Source organism: Macrosteles quadrilineatus, unplaced genomic scaffold (genome assembly GCF_028750875.1).
Source record: "Macrosteles quadrilineatus isolate MER2022 unplaced genomic scaffold, UCM_ALF_1.0 Scaffold_1__1_contigs__length_201487025, whole genome shotgun sequence".
Lineage (NCBI taxonomy): Eukaryota > Metazoa > Arthropoda > Insecta > Hemiptera > Cicadellidae > Macrosteles > Macrosteles quadrilineatus.
The window spans coordinates 154,468,697-154,495,025 of NW_026542594.1; the positions used below are offsets into that span (position 1 = coordinate 154,468,697).

General features: G+C 34.2%; 1 protein-coding gene across 5 annotated transcripts in view; it reads right to left on the reverse strand.

The window, feature by feature from the left end:
- Window positions 1-1,211: 1,211 nt before the first annotated feature.
- The window catches only part of LOC128987870 (neurofibromin), a 79,407-nt gene continuing 54,289 nt past the window's right edge, over window positions 1,212-26,329 (reverse strand). For 3 of the 5 annotated variants that reach the window (XM_054408955.1, XM_054408946.1, XM_054408937.1), the window contains 14 exons: window positions 24,800-24,938; window positions 24,054-24,156; window positions 23,814-23,937; window positions 23,020-23,153; window positions 22,100-22,240; window positions 21,529-21,616; window positions 20,628-20,798; window positions 17,868-17,953; window positions 14,756-14,878; window positions 12,483-12,611; window positions 10,665-10,867; window positions 7,692-7,878; window positions 7,233-7,419; window positions 1,212-6,568 (listed from right to left, as the gene is read on the reverse strand). In XM_054408955.1, the coding sequence (XP_054264930.1) occupies window positions 6,486-6,568; window positions 7,233-7,419; window positions 7,692-7,878; window positions 10,665-10,867; window positions 12,483-12,611; window positions 14,756-14,878; window positions 17,868-17,953; window positions 20,628-20,798; window positions 21,529-21,616; window positions 22,100-22,240; window positions 23,020-23,153; window positions 23,814-23,937; window positions 24,054-24,156; window positions 24,800-24,938 (1,898 nt within the window). In that variant the 3' untranslated portion in view covers window positions 1,212-6,485. The remainder of the gene's footprint in view (window positions 6,569-7,232; window positions 7,420-7,691; window positions 7,879-10,664; window positions 10,868-12,482; window positions 12,612-14,755; window positions 14,879-17,867; window positions 17,954-20,627; window positions 20,799-21,528; window positions 21,617-22,099; window positions 22,241-23,019; window positions 23,154-23,813; window positions 23,938-24,053; window positions 24,157-24,799; window positions 24,939-26,329) is intronic. The other 2 variants (XM_054408972.1, XM_054408964.1) reach the window with 1 other exon arrangement.

The window sequence follows — 26,329 nt, forward strand, 5'->3', positions numbered from 1 at the left end:
TTTTATGGTAAGAAATTTGTCTTCCCATCTTCCTACCCTCAAAATTAGTAGTGGAAATTTGATATTTTACCCTAGCATCTTCATAAACACTGATAAAACATGTATTTTCAGTAATGTTTTGCAAATAACCTCAAAACTAGGTCCACCATTAATGGAAGTGGGGAGTGGTGGGGACCCTCATTATCCATATTATACTATTTAATGTGTAAGTGGCATACCTACCGTCATTACTAGTACTTTTTGGTTTAATTAATTATCCCTGTGTAAAAACTAGGAAAACAATAACAATGTTTTCCAATTTTGAGGGTTTGCCGGAATTTGGAGGTTACGTATATGTATGTTTGATACAAATAAAAAGACACAGGAAGGAAACGGCTTATCTGAGGTAAAATTACAAGCACTAACCCTCTTTACAAGCTTGTAAGTAACATAGTATTTGTCTATGCAGCTTGTATATTTGAGATATTTCAATTTAAAATAAAAAAATTATAAATAAGCAATACGATACGATATTTTATCCGATACAGATAAAAATCGATACATGAGGATACGATGCGATACACGTATCGATACACGTATCGATACACCACGTTCCGATAGTATCGATATATTGACCCGTATCGCCCATCACCACATGGCAGTAACATCTACAATAGCTCAGGTACACAACAACCTCTCCGTCATCGTAACTTTTTAACCAGGCTTGATATTTCTGTTATTAGTCTTTTTAGCCATTAAACCTGAAATTTATATAGATACTTGAACAAAACAAAGTGAGGTTTTGACATAGGGAAAGTGCTTAAATTCAAGTCAAATGGTGTGTTAGAGCTTAAAAAGTAATATTTTAAAAGAATACCAATAAAAACAATTAATTTGTTTTTACCCATACAATTAACAATGGTCCCAGCTTAAAAAAAAACTCCTATTCAGGTGGGTGGGCTTTTCATGTCACTGGTTAGACTTAGACAATGTTTAGTACAGAATTGTGTACCTATCATTATCAGATTTTATACTAGGCCAGCTTATTTTATCTTGTTAAATTTAATTTTTTCTTTAATATATTTAATAACATTTTAATACTATGTAGCAATTTTCAAAATTATGAATTCTACATTGTAAAATGTTTAAAGGACGATAAAGATTCTTATTCTTTATGTGGAAACACATTATTGTAGAGATCTCATAGCAAGGGGAGAATTCAATACTGCATCTCAGGACAAATATAATCTATATTTGATTTAAACATACAAAATTACATATATTACAGTTTACATAAAACAATACAGGTATGTGGCTGAATCCTAACCCTACAAAACAATAATAAAATGTCTATAACTAGAGTAAAATCGAATAAAAAAATTCGTTGCTTGTACACCAAGTTACTATGTATATAAAACGAATGAGATCAAAAAATAACTTGAGTTGACTTTGGCTGAAGTAAAGCTTTTAAATATATAAAATTGTAAGACATTAAAATGACAGAAACTACGAATAGTAAAAATGACGACTCAACCCATACAATTGTGTTATCATAAGATCTATCTCTTGAAATTGTGTGAAGGCTAAAGTGCAAAGTAATATCCACTTTGACCTCACTCTTACAATCATAACCAAATCAATCAAAACAGGCCAATCGCTTATATTACAAAACAACATAGATTTGATAAACATTAAAAATTAGATACTTCCACTGAAACAATTTATTTCTTGATCTGGATTATATCTTGTTTTTCTTTCCAAGGAGGGAAAACAATAAAAATAAATCACAAACAAACAAATCTCAAAGTTAAAATAAACTGAATTAACATAAACATTGATTTTTTTGAATATTTATGAGAGTAAATATCTGAGCTTACAACAAATACAATAACAAAAGTATTATTAGAAAAATATACAGTGTGCAGTGTGATTACAACAATAATAGAAACAACACTGTCTTAAGCACAGTTTCTCAGTTACTCAATATTGGGATACATTACATTTTTAACTTAATTAAGGCAAAGGTAAAATATTTACAATATTATTGAAGCTCCTCACAAATCAAATCTAACAATGAACAACTATAAATTATTTAAAGCCATAGTCAACCCAAACAACAAATAAACATGGGCTAACATACATTATCTATAGTACACCTATAACATATATGCAAGGTTTAACATCAAAACTTTGTCAGAGATTCAATATTAATAATAAACGATATATATATACATATTTGTTAGACCTTACTTTAAAAATAATTGTGCACAGAAAAATAATTGCAAATATTATAACTATCAGTAGGCCTAATCATTTTATATTACAGTATATATACCTTCCCTTCATGTAATCTTCTCTTTAAAAATAAATATACATATACACTTCTTTTATTATTCTTATTTATTAATACCACAGCATCAGTCAAGTTATATACCCATAATCAGTGTTTTTCAGTTAATATTAAAGCTTAAAATAATTTACAACTTAAATCTGTGTGTCTAACCATTGGAAACTCATAAAAAAACTTTTTCAATAATATTTGTCAACTGAATCAGAAAATGTCATCTGTTTTTATAGGTTAAAGGTCAACACACAACCGATCGTCCATCCGTAAGCAGACGGACGTCGGCACACAGACAAACATATCGCTTCCCTGCATATTAAATGAGCCAAAAAACAGACACTCAGGAATCGCTCACCGCGATTCACCGCAGACGTGTGTGCCATGAAAGTTTCCCCTCTTCTAAGGGTAGTGAACCTCCTTTAACCCCTGTACCCCCGAAGCCCGTTGAAAAACTTATAGTCACAGTCATGCAGGCCCTCATTTGTAACTGGTAGGTGTGTTGACTGTTTTATTGGGGCTTGCTAGTTTATAATCTAAGTTATATTATTATATTATAAGTTAAATATGGAACAGTTAATATGACGGCTCACGTACATGTCTAAGGGGCAAGAGACTAAAATTGTACCATGACATTGCTGCAAAAGTAAAAACCTGGGGTGTGGATCGTCCGTCCACTGGATGGACGATTTGGTGTGTGTTGGCCTTAACAATCAATAACTTGTTGGACGATTCAGATTTTTTATAATGATAGCTTGTCAGCAGTCAGAATTGTTGTGACAGCCACACTACCGTTTAGAAGATGAGGAGGGTTTCTTAATTTGATTATTGGACAAACCACAATTTAATTATTAAATTGATTTGACACTTGGTAACTATTATTTTACATAAAAAAAATATTTAGTGGGAAATGATGTGTAAGTACAGCAACCATCCATTTTAACATAAGTGTGGGCTTTGATAGCACTATTGTTAAAAATCTGGACCGTTTGTTGAAGTCCTGATACTGGAAATGCTAACTCACTTCCATGTAGCTTACTCAACATTTTTTTCTTTTTTACACTATTGGCAACATGTTACAGCAATGGGTTTATAACATTCTCAAATATATGTGTGCTCAATATTTTTTTGAAATAATTTGGAATCAATCAACTAATCTAAACAAAGAAAAATACTGTAACTTGTAGGGATTAAAATGTTTAATTTAAATTCAACCCTCCCCCTCTCTCTGTCGTTAAACTAAAGTTACTTTTTTATTCAGTGGGCGATAAAATATTAATATTAACAAGTCTTTTTAACCAAACAAGCTACTGTGTGAACAATGTAAAAATTCAATAATCTCCAATTGCATAAAACAATACCCTCTATCTCATAACGAAAACTTAAAATAACATGGCAAATATTACACAACAGTTCTACTAGTTGTTTCTGTTACAATAAAAGAACACAATAAGGGACAAACTAAATACTACTTGATGAACGATGGGAATATTTGAGCATGTTTATAAATTACTAAGGAGCACAATGTTGTTTATGAAAGAATTTGTACAATTTTAAAAACTGAGTTGCAGAACCCAAAGCTTATCATCACTAAAACGAAAATTAAAGAGATTTTTAAAATTTGTAATTAAAACAGTGAACATTTAGAAATAAATATTAAAATTGTTCAAAATATTTCAAACATATTGAACAAAATAAATACAATTGAAAAATAATAAAATCACACTTAGCCAACTCATTAAAACTAATATTATCATATAATGATAAAAGTAATACATTTTAATATTAAAATGTAACTACTTTATAATTAATTTTTGAAGTATTATAATTGTTAAAAACTAGGGCCACTTCAGAAGGCAATGGGAATTTGATCACATAGAAAAGGTTATTCTGAATAATCTGTTTGATTTAAGTATTTAATTAAATATCTTAGTTATACAATAAGAAGACCTTAGTTGTTAAGCACAATTTTTCTCATACTCTATGAGTATTTGCACTTATTTTAAGTTTATGAGAACTACAGTAACATTCTTTTAATCATGATTATTGAAAAAATATGCGACTCCATACACTCAAATTTTTACATCTTCCTATTTGATGATAAAAGTAAACAAAGGTGTTTCTTTTAATTCCACACTTACGACAAATAACAACTATATATGTGACAATTATGTTGTATTGAAATAGTAGTAAATAACACAGAACTACACCTAACACTTGCAAAATAATTTCATGCTTGCGATCACAGCAATTTTCCGCAAAAATCAGGTGAATATGATTAACACATATTACCATCACAGAATTACAAATATTGATGGAAAAGAGTAATGAGTTTTTGATGTGTCAAACTAACAAGTTGACTTAGCAGCAAATCACTTTGTGTAACAACAAAGTAGGTATATAACCACATTCCACTTAATTTGTTGTTGGAAAACTATTAAAATGGACTGTCAGTTTGTGTATGGACACTGGGGTCATTGACCTCCCCTCCAACAACCAGGTTGTCTGTTGTTCTAGTGTTCTGATTGTGTTTAAGCAATTACAACTGCCAGAGACATCTAATTAGCCACTGGATGGTTGTTCCATTTGATCAACACACCACTTTATACTCATTGTCAAATATCCAGACCTTTACTTGGTAACCATACTCAAACTAAATAGTTAGTTTAATATAAGCAAAACAAAAAATACCCAAATAAAACTATTGATTGAAGTGGGTCCTAACTTTGCACAGTTCACCGAGCAAATATGCTAAATTACACTTAACTTATTACTACACAAATTAGAAAGAATAAAATACTTAGGAAACAGCATTTTGGTTTTAAAGCTCTTTGGTAGACTTCAGAAAAATTACAGTACCAAGACCAGCTGGTTATAAACAATAAAAAAATATATTCAACCAATCTAGATCTTGGTTATGAGAAACGAAAACTAATAGTAAAGGCGAAAATTTTGCCACAAAACAAACATAAGCTCGTCATTTGTACAACAATGTAACACTCATCACCTAAAACACTAAAACTAAACTAAATTAGGCCTACCATTTAAAACACTGAAAAACTAAATATATGTAAAATAAAATATTTAATTAAGCTCTTTATCGTATTCACTGAGTCTTGCTACACCAAAATAAGCACCTGTTTCAACTTTGCCTATTGTTTAACTTCTCCAATAAAGCTTACTTATGAAACACAATGTTCACTGTGAGCTCAGTAGCACTTTTACTGTCTACACTCTACAGGGTCGAAACAGAAAATAGTGTTAAGTGTTCAAGGTTTCTCATTTGTTGAACACAATCATTATACATAAGTTAAAAATTTATATTCAAGCAAAGCACATGTTCGTTATGCCTTTGGTTTTAGCAAGCCTTAATGTAATAAATTAACTTTTTCAATTACAGAATATGTTTTAAATGACTTAACAAGTTTCTTAAAAAGTAAATATAAAGCTTCGGTTTCTGCTTCAGAGCCGTAAGACACTAAATCTGGAACTTTTGATTGGACTTCATGAAATCTTCTATTTGCTTCAAATAACGTTTGATTAATGATTTTCAACTGGCAAATTTCATTATTGTCCTTGTGATGAAGATATAAATTAACAATTTATATAATGTTATAATGTTCGTAATTACATGTAACCGAGGGATAAATCTACTTTTACAACAACAACAAAATAATGGTCAAGATGACAGCATCTTGGCTTTACATGTGAAGTAAAAAATCAAGAAGGTTAACAAACTTGAAACTGTACTACTAATGTGTAAAAAAACTCCAGTTCCAAGCTAAAACAATGAAGCTAGCAATGGCATGCTTCCATATCTGTACTATCGGAACCATCGGAGAACAGATCTCGGTGTAATGTTGTTTATTTTACATTACTAGGCTATCGTTCATCCAGGAAGGTCTGTTCAACATTTTTATAGGATAGTATTTTTTGTAATACTTTTCAGATTTCTTATCTGAGTGACAAGAGAAATTAATGTTGTAACATAAGAGGTAATAAGCTAAACATATGGTCAGTGACGACGGCCAAGCACCCGTTGGTTGGTCGGGCTGGTAACACTGCACAACACGGTTGGCAACACTGCAGCTTGTGTCACCTTCTGTAGACCTCAGAGCCAGTTGAGACTGAAGTCTGAGCCAGACCTGAGGAGACACAGTGAGTCTCATTCAACCGCAGGAGACTTGCGAGACTTGGAGTACGATGACCGAGCCAATGACGACGTCCCTTCCACATCCAACAACGGCTCTATGACATACATCGGAACGTTAAAATGTCCTCAACATATGGCTAGTTTTTAAATTACATTTGAGGAATAAATATTGTTCATTTTGAAAAAAATACATTTATGGCTGTTTAAAAGTAAAAGAAAACATTTAAAAATAATATTATTAATTTCCTTAACCCATCATAGTATTTCATTGTGGTCTAGTATCTTATCATATGAATCAGCAATATATGGTGTAAAATGTAACAGTATTCCAAACTCTGAGTTTTATTTTTGATGACTTTGACTACAAGTGTTTATGGATGTAGTGTAAAACAAGGTAGCAACTTACAAGCAGTAAATCCACTTACCCATTACTAGTATCCTAAATATGTCAATTTAAATAAAATTTGTTTAAGAAAATTATAAAAAATGGGCCTTAGTAGAGCAGTTTTGACTGTAGTCGTTCACAGCCATAGAATATTACAATTACCCAAAAAAATTTCAGTGCAATAATAAAACCTTTGAACAGTTATAAGACTTCCCCTAATGATACAAATTTTCTACAGTTCAATAGATTCTGTTAGATTCCCCAGATTCCCGGTCATTTGGACAAACTAAAATCATTTTAGTTCATAGAGGAAATAAGAACAATGAATTAATCCAAATTAAAGTGATATTTTTAAATTTAACTAATGAGCACACCTTTATCCGTCGGGGAACCCAAAGTTAAACTTGACAGGGACGATGATAAGTTCATGTTGGATGAAACAGAGAGCATGGAGGGATACTGGACCAACTCCATCTCCCCCTCCTCTCCTGGTAGACAAGTCTCCACCATGGCCTCCAGACAGTTGACAAACAGTTCAGCACTCTCTGCTGTGGCATTGCTCTGCACAACACAAAATGTAGATACTATACAAGCGCTATGACAATTTGATGTGAAGGCAATAACTCTTTAAAAATGTAAATTATTAATAAATGAAACAAGATAATAGTTAAAAAACCAATTTGTTATTTTGCAGGTGTAATTTAGTCACAATTCTTTAGCTGATAAAACTTTGTTTTGTAATTCTTGACTGTTAGCAGCAAACATTAACTTATTTAAAAATTTATCATCTTTGTAGAATGTGAAAATGCAAACACTAACATGTATAATGTTACCTTAGCAAATGGCCCAGAAAACCTCCACAGTCCTCCAAAGCCGCAAGACTGAAGGTAATGTAGCTGCTGTTGGCTAGTGTCCTCACAGGCAATCATGTTCTGGATGATGCTTTGGACAGCACTGAGGATGCTTTGATCGTGACACATCTGTAATACACTGGTCAGGCGAGCGTCCAACAGGCTGTGACTGTAACAACAGATGAAAAATCTTAATACACAATAGAACTCTGATTATCTGAATCAATTGGGACCATACCACAAATTCGAATAACAAAAACCTCAGATAGTTGGATCTTAACTAAGATTTAGGGTATTTCAATGAAAAACTCTTAATTTTTTTATACTATACTTTTACTATCACGATCGCGGAACTCATCTTGTGACAGAAAAATCACGTTTTTATACTTAATACTGTTCAATGAAATGGCGACCATACATAGTAGGTATTTTAAGCCAAGTATGAATGGAGATGAGTGTAGGATGAGTGGCGCGATCTTGTAGTCTTGTTAGTGACTACGGCCGACATTCCCTAGACACAGCTGTTAATTAATAGCCCATACAGCTAATGGCAACTTAGGGACCTACAGTTTATAGTGGAATCCGAACCACATTTTTTCCTTGGTATATACAAATTGGTCTAATTATCAGGATAGTACTGCGGATAGTCGTAGTACTCACTCGTGCGGACGTTAATCCACACCAGGGAGTATCACATCCACAGTGCATGCCTATAAATATCCACAATTTGTGACCTCCTAGTAGCTGGATTACAGGACGACGCCACCTGTCCCAGTCATGATTTTGTCATGATTGTGGAGGACTAAGATAGTTTTCATAGCTATGGAAGGTGTTAAAACATGAAAATGATGTCTACTCTACCGAGGGAGATATTCAAGATTTGGCTGCAATTGTAGAAGATTATGTGTTGTTATTCATATGTGTTTATTAACATATGGTGTTAGAATATTATTTGTTTAGTTTTTGTTGGTAAACATTCTGGATCTTGATTTTATTGTAAAAACTACCTAATAAAGTATTTGTCTTATTGAACTATATTTTAATTTAACTTGCGATAACACTACATGGTGGCAGCAGGTTTTTTATTGTTTTAGCAATACAGTACATAAAGATGAATGGTTTTAGTGTTCCTTCCCCAGAACATTTTGATTATAACCCTCCAAGTGTCCATAGTTTAGGCCTTAATGTCCACCTATTTTTGGCGCATTTGCAAGGTTTTATTAAAACGGATCTGAGAAGCTTAAAACGATGTTAATTCTAATGTTCTATATACCATTTTGTTTGGAAAATCATGGGCTTCAATATTATATATAAAACATAAGGAACATTTTTTCAAAAAAAAAATTTTTAGGTAAAAAAAATATAATTTCGAAAATTTTCAAAAAAAAAATAAGTTCGCGCTCAATGAAATTGTATAAATTATAGGCCTATAAATATTTGAAAATAGCCACTTTGTTCTAAATTTTATGAGGATTACAAATATATAATAATATAAGGAAGTATATTTGCAAATAAATAAGTTATGGGCAAAAAACTGATTTCAGTACATAGCGTTTAGCTAAGAATGCATAGCCTAACCATAGCTAGGAATCTGGCTGATAATTTACATCAATATCACTACCTACTTCTTCAGGATCATCAACCAGCACTTCAAAACCACTTAAATCTTCTTATAATGCACCACGTATATCACTACTTTTGATTTTTAACACTAAAACAATGATAAACGTAATAAAACACATCAGTCATCGGTCCGGGGGAACCTAGCTGTTTACAAATACACGCACGTCAGCTGTCTGCTACAATATTTTCGGAACTAAAATGAATAGCGCTTAGAGACAGACCTCTGCAGAAAGCTTAGAATATTACGGAAAGAACGATACCTAACTCGATCCAGTTCAATCCGATTCAGTCAGTTATAGAGCCTTCGCCGTAAACGATGTCTGCTTGTCGAAAAATCGGCAAGTAACACTATACAAAGTGTGGTGCTTGCCGAATTTTCGTCAAGTAACACTGGGAGGGTTAAAGGAGAAAACTGGTCTAAATGGAAAACCCGTTTCTTGCGCTTTCATGCGGTATCTGGGCTCACCAATGAAGAAGAACCATATCAGGTAAACATCTTACTATATATGATGGGCGAAAAGGCCGAAAGCATATTTGAATCATTTAATTTGACATCTGAGGAAAGTAAAAGTTTCAAGACTGTTTTAACAAAATTTGATACATATTTTGCTCCTTCTAAGAATGTAATCTATGAGAGGTACATGTTTCATACTAGGGTTCAACATGAGGAAGAGCGTGTTGAGTTTGATTCATGATCTTCATGAGATGGCTTCTAGATGCGATTTTCCTGCTTCTTATAAAGATGAGGCTATACGAGATCAACTTGTTGTAGCGATTAGAGACAAAAGTTTATCTGAAAAACTACAAATGAATGCAGATCTAACACTTAATTCTGCTGTCTCAAATGTTAAGCAAGCCGAATCGGTTAAAATGCTACAATCATTAATGAGGTCTAATTATTATAATGTCTACTCAATCACAGGAGAGGTTCAAGATTTTTGAGACGGTGATGATGTTTACACAACTGCGGAATATCTTCAAGATACAGCTGTGACCACAGAAGACGATGATGTTTCCGTGACCACAGAAGACGATGATGTCTATTCGAACATGTGAGATCATCAGGATTTCGCCGCGGTCATGGCTTAAGCCTTTTAATTAAAAAGTTGTTATTAATGTAGTTTAGGTTTTTAGAACAGTTTTTGTTACCAAATTAATTATGGTAATTGGCAATTCGGAAAGTTGGAGTTCTACAGTAAATCTATATTCTTACAAGACATTTTTATATCATGGTTGAGGCTTAAGTGATGTAATTTTTTATGAACTCCAACCCCACTAACACCCACTAACATTTGACTCTAATAACTTGCAAGACCGAAGACAGTAACTTACATGACAGGAAAGACTCTAGGGAAGACTATAGAAGCCTCGGCCAGGTACTGGTAAAGTATCCTGGTCTCATTCTCATCACTTGTGTATTTAACAAGTGTCGCCAGTACTGTCAAGACTAGCGCTTGAGTGGAGAAGTCAGTCAACACTTCTGGGTCTAACAGTACGTTGTTCTCATTGGACACTGAGACTCGAGCACTGCGATTCTGTAACATGATCACTTAGAAATGATTTAACGAGCATTAACTTGTCCCAACCATTCACTGCTTTATTATCTGGTCATTGCAACAGTTGAATATGTAACCAAACAAGGTTTGCGTAAATTTAAATAAGGTTTAAAGTTTGTATATAAGTGTAATAGAATACTTTCAAAGTAAAATGGAATATTTGTATTCAAACACCCTTGATCTATTGCTATCAACAGTTTGGCACAGTCAAAAACTAAGTACTTATTGTACCATTAATATTGCAGGAGAAATGTGATAACAATTCTAATTGAAATGTTCAAAATTCACTAAATTCAGAAATGTAAAATCTCCTAATTAATTTTGTAATAGATATCCAAGCAAATCTCTGCAATTCTATCCCCTCTCCCTCATAACCCCATATTAAAACAGTAATACTTTTAGAGAAGTTGATTAGAAATCACAGACACAACATTTTAAAATTGTAACCCATTGAAATTTTATACCATAAGAATTATATACATTCAGAATTAAAATTCAGAAACATCAGCTTGAAAGATGCTAAGATAGCTCAATCAGTGAAATTTTTACATCAAAATTCTCTTAGACCAATTAAAACTATTGTGTATGATTGGTTACGCACTTTCGTGTATCTTTAATCTTATAATAGTAGTCTGAGGATTACTAGTTTTGAGGCATAAGACCCATTGTCAAATGGAACAAATATCAAATTCATAGTCTATAAGTTCAACTGACGTCCTCATCAATGAACACACATCACAAAGTTAACATTTTAAAACTCAGAAAGAATTCTTAATACATTGATTTGTCCTAGTTTGGCTAGCCTAGCTTGTATTAAAAAATTTTTTTGTGATTTTAAATACTAAATTAACGTGTCGATGTGTTTAATTGATGCAGAAGTCAGTCGGATTTGATAGACAATCAATTTGATGTTGGATTTGACAATGGGTCTTATGTCTTGAAACTAGTAATCCTCAGACTACTATTAAGACTGAAGATGGACAAAGGTACGTAACCTACAGTATCATAATATGTTCCAAAATCGAAGAATGATTTAAAAACTACTGCAGTCTCGATAACTTTTTGTATCAGTAATGTTGAATAACTTGGCAAATAGTAAAACCTAACATAAAAACTATAAAACTTATATTTGAGCACAATAATATAAATGAGAAAAAATATAGATTGTATGAATAATGACTTATAATGTGACTTTGGATTTGAATACTAAGTCTATCTTAGAATGCCAGATAAAGAGGGCTTACGATAAACAATGCATAATACTTGCATAGAATTAATATTTCATAACGCTGGAAGTTCAAAGATAAGGTAATAATAACAAAGTCAAATTATAACTAATAAAATGTCATTTTAAAGAAAAAGATGTGTGTTGTCTCACACATTTTATTTAAACCTAGCATCTATTCATAACGTTTCAGCAAGTCAGTAACATGCAGTCATTAAACCAAATTATTTCAAATGAATGCCTCAGAAGGGCAATCGTTGACGGGGAAGTTAAAACAGTGCTGAGGACTTGTAGTATCAGTCATCACATGACGGTGGTGTAGTGCGGTGCGGTGCGGGGGGAGAAGCAAAGGGGGCACATGCAGCTTACTCGCTCTCCAGACTCTGGCGGGGGACAGTCTGCGGAGGGGACAGAGGACGAGCGCTGCGTACGGTAGAGGGGGGGCGGGGCTAGATCCAGGCTACGCCACCCTTTATTACTACAACTAGCCTCCCCCACCTGGTAACCGCAAACTACCACTAGCATTTTAAACTCAACTAGCCTTTTATACACCTTCTCATCATAACTATGTTTTATGGATTTTAATAATTATATTCAATACCAAAGAAATTACTGTAAACTGTACACTAATACATGTTTGTAATAAACTATATGGAGGTTCACAGTTTGATTATGATTGTTTACCGTAATAATACACCTGGGGTTTTCTTCAATATAAAACACAAGAAGACCCTTCACAACATATGCAGATCCCACTTACTATATTGGCTGCCTGGCCTGTAGCCCACAACACAATGCTGAATTTATAGGAGTGTAAAATTTCCAAAAATTGTTTTACAAAATTTGTTTTTATTAGTCTGTAAAAAAATATAAACAAATTTAAATTTATTATTTTAACCACCGAATAGTGTCATAACTTGTTTCAGCAGCTTTTATTTGAAAACTACTTTTATTTCCCCTCCCCGGCAGAGGGAAGAGGGCCAAAGCTGTCTTCATCCCCGAGCCCAATGATCAAGGACAGCCGAGTCTAGTTTCCAATCATCAAAAAGCTACTGACTATTCTCAGGATCTAACCGGCAACGTTTTGATTACTAGACGAGCAAACACTATAACTCAAGCTACATAGCTGGAGCTATTAGTTTTTAAATATCAAACATGTTTGAACAACAAATTTCTTATCATGCTGACTACACAGCAGGGCTAACTTTTGAATAGGAAATGTATCCGTGTATAAATTCACCATTACCAACTAAAATGTACAGAAATTTAAAATCTGATGACGTTAATTTAACAACAAAGATTTTTTTAACAATACCTTTACCTTTAGGAGTTTTTCAACTATTCCTTGGACAAGATGCAATCAAATTCAGTAATTTCAGGACAATTATTAAAGTCTATAGGTGATTACCATATTAATAGTGTGTTTTAAGAACCAACGGAACAAACCAAAACTAGTTTTCTTAATTTGACATGGTAATGTTTTTATATCAAATTAAACCGTTTGTTGACACAAAGAAAAACTTAACTTAAAATGCTTTTTGAATTTTGATTAGAAATAAATAAGTTGCATATACCTATTTTTATATTATTTGTTGAAATACATCTCAGCTGTCTTTCAACACTTGAAACCAATAGGTCTTTAACCTTCCGTCGGGCGCATTGATTTTCAAACACCAAAGGGCGCTCAAGGAAGTTACCTCCGGGAGTACAAAAACTATACAATGATGAGCAGAAAAAACATTTTAATAGCAATAAAACTGTTAGAAAACATTTTTTTATGAGTTATTACATTATTTATTACTTAAGTATTATATCAAATAGAAAATGTTATAATAAAAAATAAAAACACATAAGTGTTGTGGATAAAAAGACTTACTTTTTGTACTTCTACAGTACTGTCGTATATTAGAAAACAAATTTTAATATTGTATGACATATAAACACGTACATGGTCTAATGAAAATAATCATTTTGTATAAGGACAACTCATTCAATCAAAGCTCTTAGACAAAAATTGCATCAGTGTATGACATAAAAACACCTATTGTATTATGAAAAAGATAATTATTTCATAAGGACAACTTACTTTGTCCAAGCTCTTTAGAAAAAGTTGCAATGGTGTTTGAAATGAAACACCTATTGTCTAATACATACATTTTGACTATACATTTTGGCAAAGCTCTTTTTCTTGGAAAAAAAGGTTTCCGAACTCACGCACCATTAGTTCTTTCTACTAAATGTTGTTCCTTGTCCCCCCTTTCAACACTAGCCAACAATCTCGCAATTAGTTCTTCTTCATCCATTTTATAATATCGCTAAATAAGGTCAAACACAAGGGCGCACACGGAACTAGGCTCCGGGAAACCCGTTACATCACAGGGCGCTCACGGAAGCTACTTCCAGTAGTGACGCGAACCACTCCCCAAAGTCAACTGACAACTGGGAAAAGGGTAAGAGTATACAAAACCGATCCCGCAAGAGATGTTCGTGAGGTAAATCAGGCCACAGCCCTGCCGAACACATAGTTTTTATAACGAAAAAAGTAGTGACCCGGAGGTAACTTCCGTGATGCGCCCGATGGAAGGTTAATGAAAGTATTGACAGCAACATAGCATAGTAGCTTATGACATATTTTCTATTACCTGAGCCTGTTGTTTGTGTTGGCGCGCCTGAGCAATAGCCGACTGGTCTAGGAGGTCCCATGACTTCTGGCGTCGTCCTGTGGACATTGCCTCACATTTGCTGCCAGCCATAGCAACCACTACCTGTACAGGTAATATTGCTTTGACAACTGTTTCACATTTTTAGTAACACAACAACTTGTTTTAAATGTGAATGGATTTATTATAAAATACTCCCGCTGCAGCAAACATGCAGACTTAGCGAATTTCAATTTGTCTAAATAATTGGATTTATACAATAGTTATTTGTGTAACTAGTGGGCAAAGTGGCACTTCACACGATGGAAAGATTCTCGAGTACAGCAAAGACAGTTTGCACTCGGGGTTACACATTATATTTTTACTACAGTTACTATTAATCATACAGGGTGTATATAAAGTCCCGCACGGGCTTAATATTTTCCAAACGACAACAGATAAATCAATAAGATTTGGTACATCAACACCACACCTAAAAATCTACTTTTTCAAGGAACTATCAATTTTCTGTCATATCATGGGGATGTCCCGCAAAGGAGTCAGAAGGAAATATTAAATAGAAGCATAGGTTGGCATGTACATCAAATTAAAGGTCTTTACTAGCAGAATATAATGCCGCAAATTTGAACTCAAACGGACAACCGAGCCAATAATGACAGTTGTTCAAAGATTAATTTAATTTGCATTGCTATTATTCCCCTTACCCTTCGCAAACGGGTGATGGACATATCCGCCTAAGTCTTTGGTGATAAAGGACGGATGATGGATATATCCGCTTATGGTTATTGATGTTCCAGACAGGAAGCGGTTATATCCGCCTTATCTTCAGACAGACTGGAAGGTGCTTGAGCAGTAACCAGATGTTTCACGGTACCAAGGCCATGCTTTCCTGCTCTCTCCATGGCTGCGCTATCCCCCTCACTCCCCCCTCTCTCACACGCCAACCCCTCTTCTGAGCCACACCCCCTCCTGCGAACCTACCACCACTCCTACGCTACTCTCTCGACGTTTCACGCTCAACATTACGTTGTCTTTATTTATTGTTTACATATTGTTCTTTATTTATTGCCTAACGTTGTCATGGTCATATCTTTAAAGACGGGTGGCGGATATATCCGCTGCATTTCTACTCATCCGCGGACGAGTAGCGGATATATCCGCATAGTTAAAAACGAGTAAAAAATTATTTTGACAATATGAAGTGTTCCATTGTGTTTATTTTATGGTATTTACTCAGTGGAGGTATAGATGAGGTTACGATGACAGCTGTGGGCTTCTCATTAGCAGAGGGAACACCATTACCGTAACAATACGAATTGTAACCATCGGCCTCGGTGGTCTAGTGGTTAGAGTGCCGGGCTGATATGCTGAGAGACCCGTGTTCGAGTCCCGCTGGTGGCATTAACTTTTTGACTAAGATTTTTTCATTATTAGCAAGTTTGGTTGGTTTGGTTCGGTTATGACAGTTTAATTTTATTATTAAGCCATTATAAAACTTTAATCGAGCAATTTCTAGTTTTATTTAATAAACAGAATTTTTTTTCTATTAATAAACTTTTTTTATATTATTTCATTATCAGCAAGTTTGGTTAGTTCAGTTAGGTTATGATAGTGATTTTATAATAAAAAAATTATAAAATTGAATTTGAGGCATTTATTTTATAATTTTATTTTATGAACAAAAGTAAACCTTCATTGCCAAAATATTCTCTACTAGAGCGCTGTTCGCGGAGGAATTTTGAACTAATGCCTCAATTGTACCTCCCCTAAGTCAGACCCTTATTTTATGTATACTTGTATACAAAAACACAAATAAGTAAAATTAATTTTTATTTTTTCCTCTAATTTTTCCCATCCTATGTCACGATTTCGCCGGTCCGGGAAGGGTTAATCTCTTGAAAATGGTTTGGAGAGAAGTTGGAAAATTGTAATGCTTTGAGGGTAAAAAATGGGAAAACCAATTTTTACCCCATAAAACCCTATTCCCAAGGTCCCATCATGCTGGTTCGCAAACTCATTCAAATTTATCCTGCCTTCAACCTTGAAAAACTTGTTTTTCTGTGTTGTGTCATGTTTTAGCGAATTTCCCTATAGGGAAGTAGCTATTACCGTAGGTGGCACGGTAAGACCTAGACCCGGGACCGATTTACTTTTTCATTTTGATGTCCCCAGAGGCCAAAAACACCATTAGTTCAAATTTTTATATATGTATATATATATATATAGACATAGATATATATATATATATATATACGTCCGTGAACGCGATAACTTGAGTAATTTTTGTCCGATTTTGATGAAATTTGGTTTAAAGGTGTAAAGCGGGATAAACTTGAATGAGTTCGCGAACCAGCACGATCGGACCATGGGAACGGGGCTTTACGGGGGGTTTTATGGGGTAAAAATTGGTTTTTCTCACTTTTGACCCTCAAAACACAAAATTTCCCGATTTCTCTTTAGACCTTTTTAAAGAGCTTAAAAAAACAAATAATTTAGTATATAAAAGTATTTGTCTTCGATTATTAGTAACGGAGAAAATTAAAAAAATTGTAAATTTAAAATTCCCATGTTATTCTTATGGAGAATATTGTCAAATGTTGTAGTTTGCTTGTTTATGGATATATTTTGATCAAACTTGGCAAATTTATTTATTTTGTACTCAGCTATCAATATTTTACTCAAAAACACACTTTATTAGTTTCCTTGTAGCAGCAAACCTAGGTACTCGTTAAACCTAATGTTATTAAAATATATTTAACTGAAAATCAATTCAGACAAGGAAATTCGCTTAGTCGGCAGGTTTGCTGCGGCGGGGGTATTTTATGTTTAATCAAGGCTAATCTGGACTCTATCTACCAGGTAAGCTAGCTGATCCCTATCCTTGTACATAATAATCCTAATTAGAACAAATAGTGTTTTTAGCCTCTGGGACATGAAAATGAAAAAGTAAGTCGATCACAGGCATAGCTTTTACTGTACCACCTATGGTAATAGGTAATAGCTACTTTCCTATAGGGAAATTCGCTAAAACTAGGATGCGTCTTACAATTATAAGAAGTTTTTTTTTAACAAATCCTATTGCTATTTGTCATACCTGAGGATTGAGGTGAACATCTAGACGAGACATTGTATGCTTCACATGACACCTGTTCCTCACTTCCTCAGACACGGGCACCAAGGCTGTAAATTTGTATTTTTTATATTACAGTTGTAAACTCTTGTACTTTGCCTTTAATGAATCAAAATAAGGTTAGTTAAAATCTATCTCCGTACTTATAAAAGTCAAATACCTCTCACTCACTAGATCTAAAAAACTACAAACCATAAAAACTCAGTAATTGGCATGGAGGTTCTAATCAATCTCTAGGTGTGCAATAAGAAGCGTTTTTCATGAAATTCCATCAGGGTTCTGCCCCAGTGGCTTTTAAAGTTCCCATATGAGAAAGTTCTTATGGAGAAAAGATTTTTTTTACATTTGAACACATGAATAACTTACTTTGAATCTGCACTATTAAAATTATTATTTTAACCAGCAAATAGTGTCATAACTTGTTTCAACTACTTTTATTTCCCATCCCCTGCAAAGGAAAGAGGGCCAAAACTGTCTTCATTTCAGAGCCAAATGATCAAATACTAGGAATGTCTAAATATTTATTGGTCTATTGCAATGATAATAACAGCAATACACGTGCAAACATAAACATAGCACAGACACTCCATTATGAAATGCAACAGCTGTCTCGGTTAGCCGGATTTGCGGCGTTGCCACATTTCCCCCACGACCTTGTATTAGACCATGATAATATCAAATGATTTAATAATGTTTGTATTGTTTTCAGAATCAAGTGGAGCCTCGCATACGTGTAGTGAGGTCCCCTTCACATTTCCCTTCTTTATTATAACGAGAGGTCGTCCAGTGGTCGAAACTCAACCAAAAATATGTAATGTAAACTTACTCACTTCTCTATTTTCACCCCACACTGTAAATAAAACATGTGATTGGAGTTTCTTCCATTTGTTTTGATTTTCTGTTTATATTTCGTTGTTATTTCGTCACCAGCATGGCAACGCATAAGATCCATGTTAATTTTTTCCAATTTTTAAACTAATTTTTTGTGCTTATCTTTGAGCCTATTTAAATTTATAAAGGGATTCTGCACACCTACAGGAAAATAGCTTTCTAACGGTATGCGTAGATTTACCCCACGATGCACACGAGCTGAGAAAAAAGGTTTTAAAGAAACATGCTTGCCTATTAATATATAGACGAGAGGTCGTCCAGTGGTCGAAACTCGACCAAAAATATGTAATGTACTCACTTATCTATTTTCACCCCACACTGTAAATAAAACATGTGATTGGAGTTTCTTCCATTTGTTTTGATTTTCTGTTTATATTTCGTTGTTATTTCGTAACCAGCATAGCAACGCATAAGATCCATGTTAATTTTTTCAAATTTTTAAACTCATTTTTTGTGCTTATCTTTGAGCCTATTTAAATTTATAAAGGGATTCTGCACACCTACAGGAAAATAGCTTTCCAACGGTATGCGTAGATTTTCCCTACGATGCACACGAGCTGAGAAAAAAGGTTTTAAAGAAACATGCTTGCCTATTAATATATAGATAGATAGATAGCTCAATGGCTTCAAACAGTCTACACTTCAGTATGGTATGGGAACAGCTGATTATATTTTATTGGGTGAAATTATAATATTTACATTATTTTTGTGGCTTGAAATAGTTATTTGTGTAACTAGTGGGCGAAGTGGCACTTTGCTGCACATGAGAGAAATGTTTACGTATGAGCCGTAGGCGAGTGTGGACATTTTCTCGAGCAAAGGCAGTTTGCACTTGTGTTACACATTGTATTTTTCCTACAGTTACTATAAATCATATAAATAATTAGTCTTTCAAACACTGTACATGTTTTTAGGTTAGGTTAAATCCAAACATTGAACAAAATGGGAATCACTGCACCAGCTGATCGTATTCGTAATATCTTTAAGTGTTGTCAACTTATTTTCAAGCGGACACGGAAGGCTTTCTGTACTATAATCTGTGCAAGGAAGCCTACTTTGTCACGTGACTGTTGGAAAACGTGTTCACTGCATAACACATTTTTAATAGTTAAATGAACGAAATAATCAAGGTGTGTTTTTGTCTCTACTCTATTTTGTTGGAGATTTTAAGATCTTTGTGTTATTGATAATTTAATAACAGTATATTATTTAACGTGTTTGGAATGTCAATTTCAAAGGAGCAATTATTGGTTAACGAGTTTAACCTTTTATTTGAAGGGGTGGAACCTGCCTTCTCCTATCACTTAATTACTATAATTATCTTGTTGGCCTATCAGATCTTTATTTTTTTAATTGAAATTTTCGTGAGCGAAGCCACGACGGATTTGCTAGTTTGATTTAATGTAATCCAACCTCACTGAGTTATGAAACTAGGCGTCTTAACACTCATAGCAAGAAATATTTAACCGGAATATTTGAACAGAAGGTGCTGTTGCTATAAGGCGCTCATTAACCATTATAGTGGTCTTTGAAGTAGAACCGTGTCACATTACTTTGGCGTGCTGACGTTTCAAAGCAATATTGAAGCACCACTACCGCAGTCCACTACAATTATATAATCTTCCGAACTTAATCCATGCTCTGTACTATTGTGGCCATTGCCGGTAGCATTGCTTCTATACTGCTCTGACTAACCATATGAAAGCAACAAAGCCGAAACTTCATCAAGTGTCTTGATCTTGTCTTGAATTCTGAAGAGACCAATTAATCCTCCCTCATTGTATATTATGAATCAGAATATAAAAGTCTGCTGTAGCAATATTAGTGACTTACCGGCGAGGTATGCCACACTCTCCGGTGTCACCTCAAACTTGTCCCTCTTGTGAGGCCTAGCCACAATAGCCAGGAGAGAAGTTAGTATACGAGATGTGCGAGACACAGTGGTGGGGGTGGGGTGACGGAACCCCTTCAACAGATGACCAACCAGGGCAAAGTGGAAGTTGGCTGTAACATAACATAACATATTGCAACTTAAAATCATCATTAGGTTGAGGACAAAAGTCAGCTAATCAAAGTGTATATTATGATTTATTTACCTTAACTGTTGTCCCAGTCCAAATCTAGTTAGCTGTCATGAATACTGAATGCTCTCCAGCTGACTCCCGCGACAGTAAAAAATTAAACAATACAGTCCTGTTTATCTCCACCAGAACTTTACAACACAATTTATGTATACAATATGCTTTTCTGTGTGTGTCTTAACAGAACCCCCTTGACGACATCCAAACAACTGACTTCTGTTGAAATTTGATGTTCTTGAAAAAGCCCTCTCTGTGATCATGACCGCAACCAGCGTCGAAACCTTGATTATTTACAATTACAAACAACTAGATTTGGACAGGGACGAATATATTTGTCTTACATGTTCAGGGGAAAGCCCCAACAATGAGCAAGGTTTATCATTCATAGTATGATAATTGTGCTATTAACAATCTCTTGGATTGTTACTTATTTCTAATCAACAATATAATGCATGGTATGTTTTGAGACTTTAGTATATCAAAATAATTTACAACTATATGTTATTTATATTAATATTAACTTCAAAGGCACATTTTTTATGTAACAAACTATGGAATGTAATCCTACAGAAGTAAGCTATGCTGGAGATATTTTGCATTTCTTTAGACATCAAAAGAAATACTAGACACAAGACTATGGTTAAATAGTGTACCTTTAAAACTGAGCCCCACAGCGTGATCCAGCTGTTTGAAATGCCACTCAAGAGGTTCTCGTGTGGACATCATCACTTGGGCTAGAGGCTATGAACAAATCAACAGTTAACTAACAAATTGTTAATCCTATTATTGAGGGTAGGTGATTGTCAATTAACCATAGCAATTATTTACACTTGAAATTGATTTTATGTTTTTAAATATTATTTATCTTGAACTAAACAAAAAAATCACAAATAAATATTTACCAGTTTCATTTTACAGTAACAATTTAATCACAGGCACAAACTCTCTAAACAGTAGAGTAGAAGAAAGGAAAGCCCTGTGTGATAGATTATCAGTAAAGGTGTGCGAGGATGAGATTTTTAATGAAGCTGAGCCTTTGGTAAAAAACTGAAATCTGATGAATGCTATTTGATGTTCTTGTTATGATGTAGAGTTAAATATATTTAAGTACAAAAATTATTACGCATTGGAATAGCAAGAAACCTTAGGGCTTAAGATAATTCCAATAGTCTAACAAAGGTGTTTGACACTTTGAGAGCAATATTACCCAGAGCAGCTACATACCTTGTCCTCAAACAGGCCCTGAGAGTCTAGTGTGTGGAGATTCTGTTCCAGCAGAGCAAGCCCAGCTCTGTACAGGTCAAGCTGGTCCAGCTGCAGCACAGAGATGGCAACCCAGAACAATGCCTTGTGTATGGGTGACTCCTGCAACCACCACCAGTCAACAGTGAACCATCGGTGCACACAAACAATAGAAAATTGCTAGCAAATCAAATCGCTTATGTATAAAACATTTCGGTTTGAGTAGACATTTCGACATTTGCTATCAAAAAGCACTTGACACTAAAACTAGATGGGCAAAACCCCTTCATTATTTTAACATTTTCCATATTACCTAAGGGCTATCCAGAATGTAACAAATGTTTTCTCAGAATGTTTTGAAGTAAAAAATAAACAAAACAAACAAAAGGATAAAAAGATAAACTTTTTACAATATAAATATCATAGGTACGCAATTCTGAAAATTTTTCACGATCAAAATTTAAATTAGGGAATTAATGATTTGATCAAAGTTTTAATTTTTCAATTAGCTATTTGAAAAATCTGTGATATTAGATTTCAAGCATTGGTTTACACTGACATGGCGTTCAACATCAGTGTCAAGGTGTTGCGTAGCAAGCAATGTCTTCATTAATTGATCAGATTATGGTTAACTTTAAATCCAGGATGTTCGGTGAATGATTGGAAAGTTGCCACCCACAACAATCCAAGACCTCCTGGGTTTGTTTGTTACCTGTGGACCGGCATTTATTCCACATGGTTTTCTTGGGGGAAATCATGTGATATCATTCTTAGTCTTTGCCATTTGAGGTTTACATCAGACTTTTTGCACCCACCTAGCTTCTGTTATTTTCTGGATATTTCTTGTATATAATAGCGATAACACTTATGAATGCTATGATAGTTATACTGCTGTAACTCACCGGCCGCAGCAGAGGTTGGAGACGAGTCAGACACATGATAATGGCCTCTAGCTGCATCATGTCATTGAAGCTCTCCAGTGCCTTCACCAGGATACGCAGCAGCTGCTTTATGTCTTGGTCCGTGATTGTTTTTGCTAATGAAAACAATCTGTATTATCAAATAGTAGCTTACTGTGATTCGCTTTTTACTCTCTCCCAACGTATAGAGAAAACAATTATTGTCAAAAATTTCAGGATGACAGTTGTGGTGGAAATTTTGTTTCGTTCCATGAAGAAGGGTCCAAATAGAGGTTTCTGGAATGTGTCTCTCTGTGTGTATGGATTTGTTTCAGATAGAGACAGCGAACACTAATCGGTCAATTGTGTTAACTGTGTTCAGTAAACAGTAGCTAATATGTCACTTTGAGATTCATCATCAGTGCACATTTTTCCGTTTACAGTAGACTTCCTCCTATCCGGACTGGCCTCGGTCCCGAGGAGTTTAACACGGTTTTCCAGTTAAACAGACGTCCCCAAAGACTCATTAAAATGGACCGTTGAAATGCATACTGTATACAGTAGTTGACTTAAATTTAGGAGAGCATTGTATTTAGACACGTGATCACTGGTCTCAAATCTTTCCCACGAGAACAGTCGTTTCAGTACCGCCCACTTCCTGCCGATCTAGTCCGGTTAAACCGATGTCCGGTTAAAAGGTGTCCGGATAAGAGGGAGTCTACTGTTATGTTGTACTTAAGTACTTAAGTTTTATTAGGCCTACATAACTTTTAAATAATTTCAGTGACATAACTTACAGATGCAACCAAAGACAATGAGCGCCCTTGGCTGAAGAGCTGGATTGAAGCAGAAAGCTATGCACTTGGATAGCGAGGTCCAGGTTTGGAGCCAGTCACAATCATTGATGTCACGCATACAGGCCTGTTAACATTTAACATAAATGTGTGACACCGAAACAGAAAAAACTAATACCATACTAAGAACAGACTGAAATTGCTAATATAAACTATTTAGAATAAATAAGGTACAGAACAAACCTCCATTATTTCTAGAAGTGCATCTGTAATTACTTCAAGGGATGTTAGGGACAACCTCTCTCTGTCTGAAGATGTTCCAGTTAAATACCTCTCAGTGCCAAGTCTGAAAATAAAACAAATTACACAAATTAATACACAAAATACTATTCTTTTACATCCTTTGAGAAATTTTGGTGCTGTACATATAATTTTACTACGACAAATTATCATAAAAAATAAGACTAACACAAATAAACTAGACTCTACATCGTACAGGGTTTCATGTAACCGTTTACTGGATATGGTGTGTGATTTGAGTTCTAAGCACTGTCTTAAATAGGTAATGTACGTTTCTAACAACACAAATAAGCAATAAGTAACAAAATAAAATTTTATAATCTAAACTCTCATAATTAGAGTATTTATCTTGGTCATATCAGAGCTAAATACTTTCGAGTATCGACTTGAGTTCAGGCTTAAGATTAAGATTTCCTATGCTGATTATTTATTATTGCTCAGATATAACTATGCAATCTAGAGATTTCACTTAATTATCTTGTTACTCTAACACTTTGGCCCTCAAAAAAGGATGACAATGAATTTGTCAAGTTTCTAACATTTGTGAAGGTATAACAGGAAGCTATTATACTATAAATATTTGAGTTTAAACATCAAAGAAAGCTATTTTATAAGTATGCCATCAATGAACTATTTTATGAATACTTAAACATAATCTTCAGTTACAAAAAAAAAAAAAAAAAACTAACCTTGAATCATTAGGATTACGATAGCTAGAGCGAAAAGCCGTGACTGCAGCAGATTTGACTTTGCTGATACCAAACAGTAAGTAGAACTTGGGCAGAGAAAACTCGTCCAAGCTGAGTCGGAGAACTCTCTGTGCCTCCTCTGAAACAGGATTTGCAGACTAAGTAACTTAAGTTTTGAATTGTAGCCATATTACATTTTTCATGAAATAAAGAAAACTGTTCTGCTAGTGGTTTTTGGCACTTTGTACACTTTCTGTTTAGATTAGTGTAGAATAACCTTATTTATAATGTTTACCTGCATAAATGTAAAAATGATAAAACTTGACTAGTCCTTCCACTTAAAAACGGTTTATTTTAAAATTAGGGATGTGTCGATTCTCAATAACACCGATTTTGGACATTGGTATTGGTATCTTAATTGATCGTCAAAAGGATGCTGATCCCAAAACCCAACATAGCGATACAGCAACCTAATACTTGGGTTGGGTCGAGCCAAGAAGGCGTGATCAAAGAAAGTGACGACTTTGCAAGAATCCAGAAGACTGGAAGGCATTCTTGATTTCCACATGACTGCAGAAGATGTTCAAGATTTCACTGTGACCTTGGAAGATATTCATGATTGCACTGTTACCGCCGAAGGCGTTCAAGATTTAATCGTAACTGTGGAAGATGATCATGATTATGATGCCATTATTGCAGATGATGTTCATAAATGCACCGTGACCGCAGAAATTTGCAATTTTGACGCGAACAAGGAAGACGTTCACGATTATGACATGACCGTGACAAATTTTTACGCTTTCCCCGAGACCGCAAACGATTTTTTTACTCTCTTGTGTTCTTGGAAGATGTTCACGATTAAACGGTTTACAAGTATAAAACGGCATGATGGTATTGTTTGTGAACATAGAAACAGTTTAAACCTTTAATCCAACAGTCAATGGGTTGTCAGTTATATCATGCCACCAATGGTATTGGTAACGAGAATCAATATTTCAGGTATTGGTGTCAGAATCGAGAATCGATAGTTTTTTGCATTGATATTGACACACTTAATTTTAATATTTTTCAAATAGTTTAAATGTATTATTCATTGTGACCCTCGGTTGGAATATACTAACCACAGTTGTTGGATAAGTTAATCCTTTTATTTTATCATGTTTTAAATGTGTAAACTAAACATTAACTTATCTGGTATTTCAATACTATTATCTAAAATCCAAAGGGTCTTTTGTCGACAAATTTATCTGATACTCTACTATTAAATGGATTGTGAAAATTTGCAACACAGATTCAATGATCAAAGATGCCTATCACTTTGAAAAATTTTGGAATTACTGAGTTAGAGCTTTACTACAGGGGCTATCATCATTTCCATCAAATCCTTATTGGAGAGTAAAATAAATAAATCTTACTTTATGCATTCAAAATAAAATTATCAAACCTTAACTTATTGATTAAATAACTTATAATTACACACAAAAGGTAAATGTTTAACACGTTCGCTGCGGCCCACCAAACGACAAACAT